General features: G+C 39.4%; 1 protein-coding gene across 6 annotated transcripts in view; it reads left to right on the top strand.

Moving 5' to 3' along the window:
- The window catches only part of CTPS2 (CTP synthase 2), an 81529-nt gene that overhangs the window by 49360 nt on the left and 19406 nt on the right, over window positions 1-12763 (top strand). For 5 of the 6 annotated variants that reach the window (XM_082332856.1, XM_082332855.1, XM_082332857.1 and 2 more), the window contains 3 exons: window positions 7357-7453; window positions 9531-9586; window positions 11279-11375. In XM_082332856.1, the coding sequence (XP_082188982.1) occupies window positions 7357-7453; window positions 9531-9586; window positions 11279-11375 (250 nt within the window). The remainder of the gene's footprint in view (window positions 1-7356; window positions 7454-9530; window positions 9587-11278; window positions 11376-12763) is intronic. The other variant, XR_014230433.1, reaches the window with a different exon arrangement.

Raw genomic sequence — 12763 nt, 5'->3', positions numbered from 1 at the left:
TTTCTCTTAAACTGCAAGTTAAACCACAAAAAATATAGATATGTTTATGTTTGTATTCTTACAACTGATGAGGATTTCAAGCTCTTACTTGAAAACTTCCAGTCTGTTTTTCAATTTCAAAGTACAGTATTGTACCATTACCTTTTTTTTCTATTCAAATAGCTATCCTTTCGATAGGATGTTTTTCCATCTCCAATAAATAAAAGAAATAGTCCACAGATTTATTTTATTTCCATTGCAACAACTGTTATACTTTAGCACGGGCACGCACAATTTCAATAAATCTCTGGCAAACGTGCCTCCGTACCTGTCTTGGCAGGCCTGAAAAAGGAGGAGGGCTTACAAAAAATAATTAGAAACAAATGGCTGTGGCTTGCTGTTCTGATTAGCATTTGAGAGAGATTACTCAAAAGAAATCTTTCAACTGATCCAGGACCTTTCCAGGGATTTCTTCTCAGCTCTGAAGTTAGCTGGAAAGTTTTACACCACAACAAAGCTACCTTCCAACTAGAATAAAAATTAAAATAGGGCAATCTGTAATTTTCTACTTGCTGCCCACTCACTTCCTTTCTAAAAGAAATGACTCAGTTTCTGCGTCCCTGATCATTAAGTCCCAAATCACCACTGGGCAGATCTGGAAGATGGACAGGATATCAGGATGATTGGTGACACTGTCTGTGGGAAGGATTAGTGGTTGGAATCCAAGCAGTCTTACTTATTCGCAAGTCTGGAAGTGGTCTGATTATGTTAGGGAAATGGGATAGAAAACAGTTGCTAGTTCTCCTCATCTTCCCTATGAGGATATTGATTTTTATGGCAGATGAACAGAAGTTCTTCCAGAAGTACTAGGATAGTGCAGGTCATGGTACTGAGCACTGCCTGGAAGCTGATACCAGAAATTCTCCTCAGTGAAGGTCTGGAGTAGTGAGCACTTGAAGTAAGCAATTTTCCTGCTTACTTTCCTTGAATTAAACAATTTTCCTTCTGCCTTGCTTGCTGAAGGCAGAGATAACTGATAATGAAGTGATTCTAACTAACGCTACCTTGTTAATGAATGAGAAATAAGTGGAATGGATGCTTGTGCATGCGTGATAACTCAGGGTAGAGGAAGTCCAGAACATGGTGGACAGTTTTGTGGGTAAACCATGTTCTGTGCTTTATCTCTACTAAGGACAATCTCATGTCTCCTTGGCTGCTTTGCATAGCTTAGCTAGTGGGGCTTATCTGTGGCCAAGTCTTCCATGGCGGTTGCCTGTAGGATATAATAATTCTCTGAGTCAGAGACTGTTAAGCATACTACTAAACAATCTCGGGCTGTAAGCGTTTGGTTATCCCTGTCTCATCTTTGTGGCTGGGGTGTTTGATGAAGAGAGCACCAGGTTCTGTCTCCCTCTCTAGGTTCTTCCCTCTGCTTTAGAATGGTCAGAGACACAGACTTGTTTCACGCCTTCCTACTTCTGATATATCTCATGTGGATTTAAGTGAATTTGGTAAGGGCAAAATTTCACCTACTAGCAATTTCAGTTGGAGAAGTCCCCCTCAAAGGCAGTGACAGAGCTCTGATCTTTTAATAGATGTATGTGGTAGGAAGGGAAGGATTTCTCCTAACTACAGATATGCTGGTCTTTCTGAAATTAAATTAGTATTTGGTCATTAATTGTAATATGAGCTGGACCAGTCCAAAGCCTGAGAACACTCTTCCACTTTCTTTTAGTTATTCAAGTCAGTGGCAAATCCTGCGCTTCCTGGCGTGGCATGACTGGCACTCCAGTGTATTTCTATAGCCAGCACTATCTGACCCTGTTCCTTTCGCTAACACCAACAGTCTGAAAATTTCTGCTTGATTAAGTCTTTAAGCTGACTCTGGGACATGTGGTTGGAATAACTAGAATGAGTTCTAAAATGCTGTTAAGCAGTATCTGTATGGGCTTTACATATCAACATCTCCATTAACTTTCTCAGTTCACTGCACTATGCTTATGAGTGAGTAAGCACTGTTTGAAAAAGAAGTTACACCCTTTATGACTTTTTCTGAAGAAAATGTTACAAAACATTCTGTACCAGAATTCCTGCTTATTCAGGCAGAATCCTTCTTACAGACTTTTTAGGCTTTAATTAAATAAATGCTCCAGGGCAATTACTTAAAATTACTTCTAAAATAGGAAGCAACAAATCCCTGGAAAAGAGGATTGCCCAAACTGGAAAATGGTTGACAGTAACATGCTATGGGATTTTAAGAGTTTAAGAAATTTAAGCTGATATTTGTTGGAATATTTGGATACTGTGCTGTAGTTTGGTGAAGAGAGTAGAGGACAGGATTTTTCAAGCTGATTACTCGTATCACTATGTAGCTGCATGAATCAGCTATTGATGATTTCTGCTTTGATCTTATACATGATGGTGGTCATCTTTTTGAAAACAAGCATTACTTCAGTCAGAGTAGTGGAGCACTGACTAGTCTGAAATCTGCAAGTGGCTTTACGGCAACTAGTTCCATCCTAGCGGTCTGAGTGCTTTAGATAGGTGAACAATGATGGGGTTTGCTTGGAACTAGGATATCTTTGGGGGATAAGGGAGGAAGGGATTCTGGCAGGTGTGTGATCCTTGCACCTTCTTTCAGTAATGGAAAATGTTAAAACCCTGGTTTTGAATGAACGGGGCAAGAGCGTCTTTTTGGTTTACTTGCCAAGTTGGAAGCTGTCAGTACCACTCTTAGTGTTCCATCTGTCAATTTTTTCTTTAAAACGTTTGTACTATTGTTTCTAAAATGTTAGTATAAACATCCTATTTGTAGGTGGCTGGGTCTGCTTACTGATGAACTTGTGATTGAAACAGATCAGATTGAATCTGGCCAGTACTGACTAATCCTGCAGAGAAATGATGGAAGAGTCAATAAAAGAATGGGTTCCTCTAGTTTGGGTTGAGTCCTTGTCAGTTTGCGTGGCTGGGGTTTATTCATAGCTGTGTTCAGCAAGGATTAATATTCATCAGTACCTGTCACCGTATTCCCTGCTCCTGTCAGCTTTCCCTCTGCACATGTCTTCTGTGCTGGGTGTCTTAGAGCCTCTTATCAGTGTTTGATTAATCTTTAGGGTCGGGGCTTCTCCTGATGCTTTGATCAGCGCTTACATGTATAGCAGTTTCTTTCAGGAGTGACAAATCATTTGCTCACAGGACAAGGGCAGAGTAAAAAGGCAAAAAACCTAAAAACCTGCTTCCAAAGCTGATATACCAATGAGTTGTTCAAACCAAGTAATGCTTCCTTCCCTTCCTCCCTCCCTCCTTGCCTTCCCCCCCACCAAAAAAACCCCAAACCCCCAAACAAAACCCAAACAGACCCCCTCCCACCCCCCACGGTAACCAAGGTATTTCTCTAAATGGCATTGCAGGATGCGAGGCAATACAAAGACAACTTAATGGTCCTGGGGTGATTACTGAAACGATAGGTGTTGGGTTTTCAGGGCCTTGGTTGCTCTGTGTTGATTGTCTGGGCTTGAGAGGTTTTCTCATTAGCTTTTATATGTTTCCTTATTTACAACAACGAAATGATCCAAAGATGTAGATTTCTGAAAGAAGATTGCAGTTCTTGAGTAGTTAAAGTCACTGTTCATCGGTAGCATGATTTAATACTGATCAGACTGTTTTATATCTAGAATGTGCTTTGTGTTATGTCAGAGTGATTCATTATTTATTTCATGTTGGCTGTCTGGTGTGTAATAAGTGATCTCTGTAAAATCCCTGTAGTGTTGGCAGTTTTCAGAGATTTGGGTAAGAAAGACCTAATTAATGCCTTATGTCTTCTTGCACCCTCCCTACTGATGCTTTTTCGTTGCTTGCGGTGCCTGTTGTTCTATGCTGTTCTCCGCTCTTCAAAGAACTAATGCATAGTAAGAGCTAATTTACTCTGTGGCAGGAAGCATAAGCTCTTTGAAGAATCTATTCAGTTGCATAGTTGTTCAAAATAACCACCACTTGAAGGTTCGTCTTTTATCTGATCAAATACATTCTGTAAAATATGGCAAAATTGCTTTTCTGATGCTTATTACTGTCCTTGGGCTGTAGGGCAGCAGTGGCACTTTGCTTTCGAAGCTGCTTGCACAGACTTTGTTGCAGAGAAACTCATGTAATATGTAAATGTTGAGGGTCATGCTGTGGTAGTTGCTGAAGTTGATCAGAGCCACAGAGCATATCAAAAAGCTCTGAGGTGTTACTTCACGAGTAGCTCCTTTCCTCACCTAACTACAAAAATTAATATTTGAAGCCTTGTCTATTTTCTTACTATCACAAACCTAAAAATCTTGGGCAAGATGGAGAGTTGGTTTATAATGCACATATCAATAACAAAACATGAACACACGCAGTAAGCTGCTTGATGGTGAAACTCAATACAGCTGTCATACTCGCAGAAAATCTGCCACAGATAGAAGTAAGACTGAACAGTTGTATCATGCAATGTTTCTTAAAAAGACACCTCAATTAAGACTTAGCAGACATTAGTGAAAGTTTCAAGGGTTGGATCCTCTTCCAAATATGTGCCCCTGCCCACACTAATGTAACTGCTGAGGGAAGGAAGCAGGCCTTTTAGAAGACAAAGATTAGTTGGGGAAAAATGCCCAAATCTTCCCCGCGAGACCATTTCTCCAGTGGAATTTTTGTTGGGCTTGCAGCCCCATGTTGGGTTCTGACCCAAAGGGCGGCAGAAGCCCTCGGCAGAGCAGATGAAGCTGTGCTTTCACAGCCTGCCTTCGTTCCAGGCTATCACCCTGAGCGTCGCTGGGACTCACGAGCATCCGGTGTTTGGTTTTTGCCTGCTGAAAGAAGGAAGAGCTGAGAGTGTGGCCATAACCTGCTTGAACCGCCATGCTCTGTTTAATGAACAGGAGACCATATATTTGCTAACTGGTGTTTTTGAGTCTTCCTGGAGAACACATTTAAGCACGGTAAATTAGTGAAATCTACTATGGACTGCATAGACAGGTCCACTTCATTTGGAGCCAGTGTTTTAACTGAGGAGTTTAAGAGCTGAGCAATGTCCTTCAAGAAGTTACGATGCCACTCATTGTATCGCCATGCTTCCTTCTATTTATTCAAGCATTTATTCGAGCATTACGCTCGAAATGTTTTGATAGAGAGAATATCTTAGCACAGCAAATACTGAAAGGTGAAAATAGTGAAATCTAATTTTTTTCGAGGAAGGGGGGAACCCCAAACATCTGGGTATTACCATGATTCAGTTAGCAAAGTTAGACCAAAACATCCTGCCCCAGATTTTTAGGAAGAAAAATTTAAAGCTGAGGTTAGGGGACGGTATTTAGGTGCTTGATACACTTGAGAATGAAGGAATGTCTAATCTTGACTTTAGCCTCCAAACTTTAAAAAAACCTCAAACAAACAAAACCCTCATTGTTTTTCTTGTCAATGGCAAATACTCATTAAACAGCTGTTAAAATGAAATTTTTGTAATTGGAAGAGAAGCATATACTTGAAGTACTTGATAGCTGCTTGTTACCACTTCATCTCCATTTGACAAGAGTCAGGAGCACAACTTTCAGGTTATCTGTAGTATGGGTGTAGGCAAGTAAATAACACTTCATGGAAAACTTGTGTTTGATTTCAGAGGGTCAAAGTGTTTGACATATACATACAGTCTGCTGTATACATTCTAACCACTTCTGATGTCCTGTGTTTTTTTTGTGGCCACTGCTTGAGAAAAAAAGCGAAAATAAAAGGAAGGAAATAAAGTAAAAGCAGACAACCTCATCTTTTTTCAAGTAATAAGGATTCAATGAATGATTGGGGTTGGGGAGCTTGTGGGCTTTTGTTAGCTGAATGTGCTGCATAGTCCTCGCCTTCATGATTTGGTAGGTAATTAGAGGATTTGTAATATCCCACTGGTTTGATCACAACTTCTGCTCATGACATTATAAAATGAGTGTATAGCTTATAAATAACATTTTGAAGGTATAAGGTTATACAGAGATAATTGCACAGCTGAAATGCATTGGCACAAGGCCAAAGGCTAAGCACTTTCCACCATCCCTTCTAAATTGAATAACTTCACTTTATGAAGTGTATCACCAGAAATTGTTTTCATTACTCCCAGAGGGCAAATTAAGGTTAATAAAAAATCCAATTCCAGATTACCTGTATGTGTGAATATTTGTATTTTTAGAACCTTTCTTTGTCAATTACATTCCTCACTGACTGTGTATGCAAATACAAGCACGCAGGTCAGCTCATGTGTTTCTACAATTTTGAACTGTTTTAGCTCTCTGAGACAGACTTCCTCTAAACATGAGTGTGAGACCCAGCAGGATTTTTCAAACTGAGCAGAACTGAACGCATTCCTTCCACTAAGCTGTTGCTTCTCACATCCCTTGAATCCCACCATCCTGAATTCCACTTGACCCACATAGCAGCCATTTGACCCATCCACTTCAGTCCTCAAAAGCAGTATTTGTATATCGTCTTCTTTAAATGTTATGTTAAATAGTATATTCTTCATATAAGGCAACCCAGTATTTTGTGGATTCTTAAGCAATCTGAGAAACACTTTAGTAAAGGTGAATTAGGGGGGAAGGTTTTTCTGTTTTCTCCCTGTGATAAATTAGTTACAGAAATAGCACACACATGTTGGAGTCACCTCTTTTAGTACTCTGCTTTTACAACGTTAGATTATAGTCTTGTTACAAGTGCCCTCTTCTTTTCTCTTCACTCTGCTGCTCCATGCCTTCCTCTTCTCCCTACTTCCCAAAAAAGAGGACTTCCACTGTCTTGATAAGGCAGCTGTTTCTGCCTCTTAGCGTAAGAAAGAACATTGTCTATAAAAAACAGTATAAGAAGGGGCCTAGTGTACAGAAATATTTACCCAGGATAATCTTGCAGCCTCTGTCACTGTGTGGTTCAGGGACTCGCTTTTTCAGAGATGGCGTCTTTATCACTTGGTAGATTTTTTTTTTCGTCTACGAGTTTATCAGTTTTTAAAAATCTATGTACTTTTATAGCACCAAGAATAGCTTTTGGCAGAATTATCCTGTTGCTAACATTTTGCTATCTTTTTTAAAAGAAAGAGTTTTTTCCACCTCAAAAATTAAATTAAGGAATTAATAAATTGCTTTTGCTGATCTTAACATTAAATGAAAAAGTTTCATACCAGTTAGTTAATATCCTCAGTCTACTACAGTCCCAATACTGAGAACAAAGCATTAGGAAAACCAAAGAGAAGTCACAAGTGGCAGTGCTTGGAGGGAAAATAAATCACATTACCATTTATAAATCTATGCAGCCTGTTAGACAATTGTTGCATATTTTTTTCTTTGTTGGATGGAACAGTGTTTAAACAATTTTTCTCTACAGGTTATTGACATGCCAGAACACAATCCTGGCGATATGGGTGGAACAATGAGACTGGGGAAGAGGAGGACTGTTTTCAAAACACAAAATTCTGTTTTAAGTAAGTTACATTTCTGCTCTTATGACTTGGCTTTTGGGTAGGAACTCTATAACATGGCAAAGCAAAAATGACAAAGCACATTTTATTAAAGGACTACAACCTCCAGCAAGCAGTTAGGTGGCAGCTTCCCTGAACTTATTCACTCTGATCCTGTTCCCTTATACATTTACCGAGGATCAGAATGTAAAGAAAGAAATAAGAGACATCTGGAAGTCCCAGTGAAAAGGTCAGTTAGGGTCCAACGCTTTAAATAAACAATGAGGAGGCTGTTGAGATTACCATAAAATGCATTTCAGTTGTTTAATTCATTATTTTCTTGGGAAGATCAGAGCGTTTTCTTCCTATTTTCTTTATGAGTTGATAGGACATGTGAAGCAGAGCTTCTTGTTCTACCCCTGAAGCTTTTTGGTAGAACTAACCCAAACTCCCATGCATTATGCTCTTGCCAGACCTAAACATTGCTTGTCATTCCCTAGAGTTGCTCAGCCTTAAATGTCATCTGGCCTCGCTGCCTTAGTCCTCACATTGTTTTGACTGTGTCTGGTAGTTTGTATCCTAATTGTAGCCAGGCCCTGCTTAACTCCAGTCTCTGATCCAGCGCTGCCCTAGGCCTAGCCCAGCCCTGGAAACGATCTTGTTTTGGGAAAGCAAATTATTTGTTGTAGGAAAGGAAAATGATTTGCTGTAACAGGATGCTTCAAAAGGCAAAATAAAAGCAACCAGAATATAGAACAAATGATTCAATTTGATCTATATGTATTTTAAAATTGAAGTAATACTTGTCTCCTATTAATCAGCCTATTATACACTAGTAATATAAGTGATGCTGAAAATGTGTAAAAAATGGTTTCTTGTCCATCAATAAATATGGGCATATTTCTTATATTGCCCTGCCCCTGACATTGATCTGAGCTATTACTGTATTTAGCTATGTTGAACTTAGGGAATGTGTCCTTCTGAGCTTTTAAACATGACATCTACTTCAGCAGGAGATCAAAGTGTAATACATATGCACATTTAATGAAAAATCTGCCTTTCTAGAGAATGCCCACACTAGTGATCTGACTGACCTGGGTGATACTTTGCTTAGGTGTGATACAGATACACATATCACAATGTACAAATTGTTCCGTGCCCTAAACACTTTTTGGAAAAGTTAATAAAAATTAACATGTGTTGTGACTCTTGGCCAGTATTATGAGTTGTTTAGATGACCATATTTATCAAAGACTCATAGTAAGCTCTGGTAGTTTACTCAGGAAATCTGATTCCTGTTTCTAATGCTTTACAACTTGAATGGACATAATGGTTTTGAAAAGGTGGTTCCTTAAAATGAACACATGTACCACTTTTTGTAAAATTGCAGTACTATCACTCTACAATTTTTGGAGATCTTCTTGGCAGTCTGGTTCTTGTACCAACCCCTAAGCAAGATAGTCCTCCTAATGACACTAGGATAAATTGAGAGCAAAGTTTGAGCCGTGACTGTGAGAGATACGATTAAATTCTGGTTTACTGCATACCTCTGACTTACTCCTTGTTGCTCTGGAATGTAGACTGTTCCAGATTAGGCTCAGAGGACTGCAAGAGTCATTTGGGTAACGAGATCAGGAAAACAGAAAAACGATATTCTCTGTCATTCGAGGTATTATGCCAGCTGCCATGCATAATCTATTAAAATGGAACAGATGCTACTAAAAGGCTTCCTTCACTGCACCTTTTACATGCAATTGTTGTAAAACCCTGAAGGGATTTTATGTTGCTTGTTCACTCAAACATTTTTCATTTTACTTTGAGCATTACAATTTAAATTAGTTTAAGTGTGCGCTTCAGACTCTAGTCTGCCTAAGCTATTTCTGGTCAAGGAATGTTGAATATGAATCCTGAATAAACTCAGGTAACAGCAAATTAAAAGAAACTAGTCATCACTCAGAAAAACAGGAAGCTGGAGTGAGATGAATAGTGTCCTGTTACGTTTTATATGTGAAATTTTTTTGAGGTTTAAATTACAAGAAATAGTTGTAACAACTATTAAAGCAACACATTAGCATTGATTTCTTTTTTGTTGTATATTCAGGGAAACTTTATGGTGATGAAATGTTTGTAGAGGAGCGACATAGGCACCGATACGAGGTAAGCACTGCTCGTGTACTCTGTGCTCAAAAGTTAAAACTTAAGCAAATTGTGTTTCTGTTGGTAGGCACGATTCTCCTTAAAGCCAATGGGAGATTTCTTTCATAAACATAATCCAAAATTTAGTAATGGTTAGACAGTATAATTTAGATCAAAAGGAACCTCTGTAAGTCTTCTGGTCCAACTCCCTGTTTGGAGCTGAGCCAACTTCAAAATTAGATCAGGCTGCTCAGGATTTTGTCCCATCTAGTTTTGAATCTCTCTGAAGAGAGAGATTCCACAACATCTTTTGACAATCTGTTCCACTGCTTAACCACTTCATTGTGAACCCTTTTTTGTCTTATATCTAATAGGAGATTTCCTTGGGCAGTTTGTCTTTTATCTCTCAGTCTTGTGCTGTGCATCTCTGAGCAGAGTCTGCATTAGTCTTTGTTATACTGTCCTGTTAGATATTTGAAGTCAGCAATGAGATCCACTCTTTGCCTTCTCTTCTCCAGGCTGAACAAATCCAGCACATCCAGTCTCTCCTGTGTTGCATGTGGTCCAGCCCCCTAACCATCCTGGTTGGACCTCCTATGGTCTTGCAACATTTTGTCAATCTCTTTCTTGTACTGAGGGGCCTGAAACTAGACACAGTATCGCAGAGGTGTTCTTGCAAGTGTTCAATAGAGGGGAATAATGTAGTGTGCTGTTTCTGTGGTAGAGAAGGTGCAGTGTCTTAGCAAAATGGTCTTGCAGAGGGATGTCATAGATTACCTGACTTGACTCCCTGTGAAGAATTTGAAAGGTAAAGGTTTATAATCCTTAAACGCATTGCTCCTTGGCCATTTGGCTTATTTAAAGGCTTAGATTATGTTCAGGTAGTGCACATTCTTTTGTAGTCTAAATGTAGGCAGACTTAAGGCATCTACAACTAGGAGGCTAATTTAGATCACTTGCTCCTACTATCCAACTCTGTAGGCCCCTTGTATAGGTCCACTCCTCTGTTTGAGAACATCTGAGCCAAGGTGTCTGTGTACATTCAAAATACTGTCATTCAAGGAGACGGGCAAGAGCTGGACTCCTAGAGTTATCTCTGAGATAGTTCAGAAGGGACCTGACTCCATCCGTATCTCCAGAGGGGCCTGAGCTATGAGATGCGTGCATGCTACAAACTGATTCAGACAATGTTAAGTTTCCTTAAAAAGCTGGGAGGAGATGTGATGATGGTAAAGGTGCTCAGAGTTTTAATATTACCTGAATGGTTAGAACATCACCAAGGAAATGAAACAGCTCACTGCAGAGCTCCTCAGTTTAAAGGAGGAGCTGAACCACAGCTTGTGTCATAACCACTGAAATGTAGTGTTCAAAGAGGAGGTCAGTCTTTACGCCTACTGTAGTGGGCCGTTTAAAAACCGAGGAATGCAAGCTGCTCAGAATCAGGAGGACAGCAAGCAGAAGGGACCCTGGCTTTAATCTTTTGCATGTTACGTAGTAGGTTTTAAAATTACTGATTCATCTCCTATTAAATAAGCATGCCCATTTTTGCAAATTTATACCAGAGAGTTGTTAAAACAAGAAAGCAAAAGTTTCCAACTCTTCTCAATTCTTTTCATTCTTGTATGCATACTAAGAACATTACAATTAACTACTCCTGTTTGTTAAATCCAAAAAGGAATAGAACTACAATTATTATTACTTTCAATATTTCAGGTGAACCCAGAATTGACTCACTGCTTTGAAGAGAAAGGTTTGAAATTTGTTGGCCATGATACAGAAGGGAACAGAATGGAAATGATTGAACTGGAAAGTGAGTGTCTTACTTGTCTGTAGTACTTTCTGCATCTATTAAAACCATGTAAACTATGGATTGTTAAATGGCATATAGGCAGAATATTTAGCTGTTGTAATGGCCAAGATCATGTTGGGGGATACTGCTGACTCCACTTGTATATTACAATGGGTGAAGATTCAGGGGATGTTAGGAGAAGTCTTACACTCCTCAAGGATTGTGCGTGTGTTTGATTATCAGGGAGAGATGTGCTCCTTTTCCAAAAGGTCATAATTCTAGCTTAGTGGGATTTGGCTATGTAGAATCATAGAGTGATTTGGGAGGTCATCTAGTCCAACCCTCTGCTCCAACACAGGACTACCTTCAAATATAGATCAGGTTGTTGAAAGCTGTGTCAGTCAAGTTTTGAGTATCTCCAAGTATGCTATTGATTGGACTTCAAACCACTCACCACTACTCTTTGAACCCAGCAGTCCAGCATTTTTTTTAACACACTTTATAGTCTATTCATAGTCCATAGGTCCCAACTTGGATGCTAGGAAACCATATCAAAAGCCTTGCTAAAGTCAGGATAAAGGAAGGCTCCTGCTCTTCCTGCTTCCAAAGACTGATTGTTTCCAAGCTTGTTGTGCCCAATTGTCTTCCTGTGCTTCATGTGTCTGGAAATGCCTTGGAGGAGGATTTGTTTCATAATCTTGCCATAAACTGAGGTTAGGCTGACTGTCCTGTAGTTCCTTGGATCCTTCTTTTTGTCCTTCTTGAAGAAGGGCATGGTGACTACCTTTTTCCAGTCATCAGGGACCTCTCATGATCACCTTGGCCTTTTAGAGATAAAAACCAGCTTCACAATGACATTGGCCTGCTCCCTGAGCACCATCAAATATTCTTAGTCAGGTCGCAATAACTAGTATAGGTCCAGTTTGCTTGAGTATATGAAATATGTATGCATGCAATATAGCCAAAGTATAAAACATCACTGGAACGTATTATTTAGAGGGGCTGTGAAATCTCCATCCTTGCAGATAGAGACCTTCAAAACTTGACTAGACAAAGCTATCAGCAACCTGATTTAACTTTGAACTTGACCCTGCTTTGAGCAGGAGGTGGGACTAGAGAGCTCCCAAGGTGCCTTCCAATCAGTTTGTGTCTCCTTCAGTTACCCTCAGTTTAGAATCACAAAAAAAAAGTATAAAAATCAAATAGAAAGCAAGCTCTTTTCTTTCACAGAAGTGATTCAGATAGATGAGGGTTTGATACTGTGGAAATCTGGTAGGTTTGGACTACTTTACCAAGTAAGACTTGATGCCTTTTCTAAAAGGTTCTGAAATAAAAAGGAGCTACACTACATATATTTGTGGAACACTACACAGAATAGCTCTTAGAAACAATCCCTTTGATTTTGCTTG

This window comes from Platalea leucorodia (genome assembly GCF_965183815.1).
Source record: "Platalea leucorodia genome assembly, chromosome: 2".
In the NCBI taxonomy this organism is placed as follows: Eukaryota; Metazoa; Chordata; class Aves; order Pelecaniformes; family Threskiornithidae; genus Platalea; species Platalea leucorodia.
Note: the sequence above shows the minus strand (reverse complement) of the source record. Positions and strands in the feature narration are given on the sequence as shown.